Below are 6,455 nucleotides of genomic sequence, written 5' to 3'. Positions count from 1 at the left end.
CGCCGTTTTTTTAGACATGATACAAGTTATTGTTTTGGGATATTTTTATGGATAACAATCATGACAACAGGAAACCGTACCAGCTATCAGGTGCGTACTTATTTTTAATACGAGTGACGAGTGATTAGTCCATCTCACTCGGGTCTGATGTGTATTTATAGACGCTGCCTATCTGGTTCGGTGCCTCTCCCTAGACTCCGTGAAGTCTCGAGGAACCGACGGATAGGTACGCCGGATACACTACACGCTGTTTTTTGAGTAGACTCATCAGGCTATTAAGCCCTTTATTTCAAACCAATCACATTGGGTTTTGATGGCTCAAGACGGTGGCGCCTTCGTTTATACAAAGAAGGTTGTATAGGCATGATTCGAGGGTAACTCTGTGATGGAGGATACTCCTCCTCATTATATTATTGGTTACCCGGCGGAATTTTCGTTCTTTTAGATTTAAACCATGTTACCCACGACAAAATTAGTGAAGCGCATCAATATTGGCTAACGTTTACTCTGAGTTGTAGCTGCTCACATTTGTGAGCTTGCTTTAAGAGAACTTGTTTGTAGCTGACGATATCTGAGAAGTCTGCTTTGTTTTTGGGTGCGCTGTGTGAGACCAGGAACCTTCCGGATATTTTGCCTTCTGGACAGTTAGAGCAATACTGTGAGATTCAGCTTGATGGTATCCTGTTGATATGGATTAATATTGTAGCAGGCGCGGGAAGGATAGGCAATACGCTGATTCTAGTAGTTCTAGGTTTTATTTTGGTATATAGTGAATCTGAGCTTTTCTTTCTTGTGCTCCGTGAAAGTCTTGGGGAACGGCTCCTCGCTGCTTTCCGGATGCCTGAATCTGTGGAGGCTGTTCTACGTCCTCGGTCGGGTGTCCGCCGAGGAAGGTCTCCGTCGGTTTCCGTGATGCCAGTCAGTGACCGGAACAGGGAAATAAAAGGTAAAAACGGAGTATCAGTACCCGTTCTATATTGCGGATTTACAGGGAGGGGAGTGAGGGACCAACCACACGTGAGGCACTCTGTCGCTAACTGCCGAGGTGAAGGGTTTTGTGCTCAGGGTAGGGGAAAACACCAGGAAGAAGGGGATCCCGGGTTTAGTCCGACGTTACTAATTTACGAGTGACCCAACCCCTCAACTTGTCACGCACCTGGTTAAGCCATACACCTCCCCCGGGTGTATGGCTGGGCGGCTCGTGGTGTCGGTGGCCTCCTGGCGTCTCTTCCTTAACGTCCTCCGCTTCGTCCCTCTGCTGCCTCTCCTCCGAACCGGTCCTCCTTCGCACCGCTCCGCTTCCTTCTTCTTTTCCGTCTCTCCGTTCGTTCTCCGCATACACGTTCTTCCTTAGCTCCGCTCCGCTTCCATCTTCCTCCTCGTCTTTTTCCTCGCTCTGGGTGAACAAGCACACCCTTGATTCGTCCATTCCGGCATAAGAGGTTTCCGTGTCCTGACGAGACTCCTCCCACTCCGAATTCCATTCAGAATTAAAGGGCCAGTGTGTGGATTGCGTGTCTACCTCTGTTTCAACGTTCTGTGGAGAGGAAGAGGTAGTGTTTAACATTTGTCTACTTTCATATCCTTTATAGTCATTTCTTCGTGCTGACCCCGCTGTGTTACACACCTCCCCCTCCGGACACTCCCGATCGGGGAGTGGATGACGGGATAGGAAGTCCGCCCCAACATTCTCACAGCCCTTGCGGTGATGTATAGAGAAGGAGTATGGCTGCAGTGAGAGGAACCACCGCAAAACTCTCACATTATTAGCTTTATTGCGTGCCATCCAGAGTAAGGGGGCGTGATCAGTAAACAGTTCAAACCGCCGGCCTTCTAGGTAGTATGCCAGTTTTTCAATGGCCCATTTAATTGCCAGGCATTCTTTTTCGACAGTTGCATATTTTAACTCCCTAGGGAACAACTTCCGGCTGACATATAAAATTGGGTGATCGAGGCCATCCTGACCAATTTGGGAGAGCACTGCCCCAATCCCGTAGTCTGAAGCATCAGTGTGTAATGAGAACGGGCGAGAGAAATCAGGGGAAGCCAAAACCGGTGTAGAGGTAATCACGGACTTCAGAACTCTAAATGCTTCCTGCATCGGCACGTTGGGACGTACCGGTGAAGATGCTCGCCCGGCGTTTTTCAGAGCGTCAGTGAGAGGGGCTGCAATGTCCGCAAACTGTGGGATAAAGCGTCTGTAGTAGCCCACACGTCCCAAAAAGGAACGCAATTCCCGTCTTGTGGATGGGAATGGAGTGTCAGCAATGGCCCTAACTTTCTCAATTTGAGGTTCTATCAAGCCATGTCCCAAAACATATCCAAGGTATTTAACTTTATGGAAAGCTAGTTTGCATTTCTTAGCGTTGACAGTGAGGCCAGCCTTCCTAAGCGCTTTCAAAACCACAGACAGGTGTCGGAGATGAGACTGCCAATCTGGACTGTAAATGACAATGTCATCCAGGTAAGCCGATGTAAAATCTGACAACCCCGCGAGGACAGTATTCATCAGGCGCTGAAATGTAGCAGGCGCCCCATGAAGGCCAAATGGAAGCACCGTGAACTCAAAATGACCCTCCTCTGTTGAAAATGCTGTTTTTTTGATGTCTTCGGGTCGCAGAGGCACCTGCCAATACCCTTTTGTCAAGTCGAGGGTAGAAATGTATTTGGCCTGTCCTAGTCGCTCAATTAACTCGTCCACTCTAGGGATGGGATACGCGTCAAAGAGTGAAATGTCATTAAGAGCCCGAAAGTCCATGCAAAACCTTCTACTGCCATCGGGTTTAGGGACCATTACAATGGGACTAGACCAATCGCTTTTCGATGGGCGAATCACCCCCAATCGCAGCATTTCGTCTACTTCTGCTTTAATCGCAGCTCTTCTGGCTTCGGGAACTCTGTAGGGTTTAATCCTAACCTTTTTGTTGGGTGGTGTGTCAATACAATGTTCCGCTAGGGAGGTTCTCCCAGGTCTGTTGGAAAAAACATCCCCATAAAGTTCCAAAGTCTCCCTCAGCTCTTCCTGTTGTTGGGCCTTCAGTTCCTCATTATGAACAAGCATGTCAATAGTTGAGCCCTCTAATCCTGGTGTAGTGGCCATATGGATGTCCGCAGGAGGAGGACCTAACCACTTTTTCAGCAAATTGATATGATAAGACTGCTGTTTCCGTGAGGTTACCTGCAATTTATAACTAGTACTCCCAATGACCCCCACCACTTTAAAGGGGCCCATCCACTCTGCCTTGAATTTATGGGATGAGGATGGAAGAAGAACCAAAGCCCAGTCTCCTATATTAAGGCGCCTCCATTTTTTTCCTTTATCGTAACTAGTCCGCTGTCTCTGCTGACTAAGCTCAAGATGGTCCAACGCCAATTCCCTTAGTTTACCTAATTTAGCTTTCAGGTCCCTTGCGTACTCAAGAGTAGTTTTCGCCTCCTCTGCCTGTTTATTAATCCAGGCATCCCGGGTCATTTCCAGCAGTGAGCGAGGTTGTCGGCCATAAAGCATTTCAAAGGCTGACACGCCCAGGCTACTCTGTTTTTGCGCCCTGATGGCGTAAAGCGCTAAAGGTAACATCCGATCCCAATCATCCCCTCTAACCTCCATCATTTTACGAAGGGTGGATTTTAGGGTCCGGTTGTATCGTTCCACCAGTCCGTCCGTCTGTGGATGGTAAACTGAGGTACGGATCTGGTGGACGTTCAACGTGTCACATATTTCTTTCATTAATTTCGAAACAAATGGCGTGCCCTGGTCGGTCAAAATCTCCTTCGGGAAACCAACCCTACTGAACAACTCAATCATTTTGTCCCCGACCTGTCTGGAATTGGCCACAGACAACGGAAAAGCCTGAGGGAACCGTGTGGCATAGTCAACAACAACTAAAATGTGTTGGAACCCCTTTTTAGTTTTAGGCAGCGGTCCGATAAGGTCCATGCCGACCCTCTCAAAAGGCTTGCCAATGACCGGTAGCGGTTGTAAAGGTACTGCCTGTGGTCTAACCATATTAATTTTTTGGCAAATCTCACAAGACCTGCAGTAAGATTCGGTATCTTTATAAATACCGGGCCAAAAAAATTGCCTGAGGATATTTTGAGTTGTTTTCTCGGCGCCAGAGTGACCGGCGACGAGATGGCTGTGAGCAAAGAAAAGGACCTGCTCTCTGAATGAGACAGGCACCAATAGTTGGCCGGGTTCCCCCTCTCCACCTATTCTATACAAGAGGTCATCCTCGATAATGAACCCTGGAAAAATGTTTGCGTTTTTTTCTCTCTGATGTGCGTGTTCCCACGCGTTGAACAGAGTGGGATCACTGATTTGCGCAAATTTAAAGCTTCTATCCATAACCCAAGGATCATGTGTCAGGAGCGAGTTCACTGTCTGTGTACGTGTACCTGAAGAGCCAAACCCCTTAGAGCCTCTTTAGGTGTCTTCCAGCTGGCAGAGTACTTCCAGCCTAGTCTCAGCTATACTCTCACAAATTAATTGCGCCACTCTATTGCCTTTACTCACTTGGAAGGCTTCTGTACCAAAATTAAACAGGAGGATTACAATGTTACCTCTATAATCCTCGTCAATAACGCCAGCCCCCACGTCAATAAAATGCTTTGCTGCTAGACCTGATCGTGGGGCTATTCTACCATAGCACCCGGGAGGGACTGCAATTTGTAGGTCAGTTTTGACTAGGGACTTTCCCTTGGCAGGAACCACATAATCATATGCACTGTAGAGGTCATAACCAGCTGCTTTCGCAGAACCTTTAGTGGGGGACGTCGCGTTTTTAGTCAACTTCACAACTTGGAGGCTATGTATACGCGGACGTTCTATTATGGTATTACCCTCCTCCCCTGTGTGACACACTGTTTTTAGTTTATCCTTAAACATGTTCAGGAAACTAGGGTTATCTGTCCCAATTATTAGGTCTTCGGGTAGGTTAGACATTACTCCTACTCTTACAGTTTGTGGAGGCCCCCCAGTCTGTTCAATTACAATGTCAGCAATGGGGTAGGGCCGGATATCCCCATGTACACATTTGATGTTTACTATCCCCTGGGAAACATATTGTCCTGTTCTGACATAGGGAGTTTGGACTACCGACTGTCGGCAGCCCGAATCTAATAAAGCTGATAATAAGTGACCATTGACTTTCACACTTACTCTAAACGATCCTCTCATCTCCGCGGAAAATAGTACAGTCCTGGGGAGGTACCCGACCTCCATTGGTTCTTCCTCATTCCTTTTCTTGGGACACATCCGGGCAATGTGTCCCCATTGACCACAGTCGAAGCATTGTGGCCCTGTATTGGTCGTGTTCTCAGTCCTCCATGTACGGGGACGGGTAGTATCTCTTCCTCGTACAACCGGTTTCTCAGGTCGTACTACTCCCTTTCTTTCCATCTCAAACAGGAAATTTTTAGGTTGAGCCCGGGTAAATGATGAGGCCATCTCTACTGCTTGTGTGGTTGTTAAATTGTTATGTTGGCGAAGCCACTTTTGAGTAGCGTAGGGAAGAGCCTCAAGAAATTGTTCCAAGTATATTCGGTCAAGTATTTCTTCTTTCGTGCTGGTAGTGGGTGTTAGCCATTTGTCTGCCGCCATTTTTAATCTCACGAATAAAGTTTTGGGATTTTCACCTACAGATCCTCTCTCTTTTCTGAATTTTAGGCGATATGCTTCGGGATCTAACCCTAAATGATCTAGAATTATTTTTTTGATTTCGACATAGGTGGTGTCTCCTCTTGGATTTGCTACTTGGTAAGCAGCCTGGGCTTCTCCGCCTAAGAGAGGTGCTAAAAAGAATGGCCATTTTGCGACTGGCCAGCCACAGGCCCTCGCTGCTCTCTCGAAATTTAATAGAAATGCGTCGGGGTCTTCTCCCTGTCTATATTTTTGCAGAGAGACGGCCGGCGCCCCATGGGTTAGGGTTCTTTCCGTTGTCCCACCCCTCTGTACCGGGTCCGCCCAGGGTTGTTTCTCTTCAATGGCTTTCTTTAGTATCTCTCTGTCGGCTTGTGCAGATACTAGATGTTGTTCTAACACCCACTCAATTCGTCCTTGACCCTTTACTAACTGTTCTACAACTGTCTCCATCTTGACTCCGCAGATGGAGCCTATGCCCGCATTCTCCACCACTGTAGCAGGCGCGGGAAGGATAGGCAATACGCTGATTCTAGTAGTTCTAGGTTTTATTTTGGTATATAGTGAATCTGAGCTTTTCTTTCTTGTGCTCCGTGAAAGTCTTGGGGAACGGCTCCTCGCTGCTTTCCGGATGCCTGAATCTGTGGAGGCTGTTCTACGTCCTCGGTCGGGTGTCCGCCGAGGAAGGTCTCCGTCGGTTTCCGTGATGCCAGTCAGTGACCGGAACAGGGAAATAAAAGGTAAAAACGGAGTATCAGTACCCGTTCTATATTGCGGATTTACAGGGAGGGGAGTGAGGGACCAACCACACGTGAGG

General features: G+C 47.8%; 1 protein-coding gene across 1 annotated transcript; it reads right to left on the bottom strand.

The window, feature by feature from the left end:
- Window positions 1-1,102: 1,102 nt before the first annotated feature.
- LOC147729850 (uncharacterized) lies at window positions 1,103-6,091 on the bottom strand. Its single transcript, XM_086954753.1, has 2 exons — window positions 5,159-6,091; window positions 1,103-1,537 (listed from the first exon to the last, which is right to left on the bottom strand). Exons 1-2 carry the CDS (start codon window positions 6,089-6,091, stop codon window positions 1,103-1,105), a joined length of 1,368 nt encoding a protein of 455 aa, XP_086810879.1.
- Between the last annotated feature and the right edge of the window lie 364 nt (window positions 6,092-6,455).

Source organism: Lissotriton vulgaris, chromosome 2_1 (genome assembly GCF_964263255.1).
Source record: "Lissotriton vulgaris chromosome 2_1, aLisVul1.2, whole genome shotgun sequence".
NCBI lineage: Eukaryota > Metazoa > Chordata > Amphibia > Caudata > Salamandridae > Lissotriton > Lissotriton vulgaris.
The sequence above is the reverse complement of the archived record's forward strand: the minus strand, read 5'-3'. Positions and strand labels throughout refer to the sequence as shown.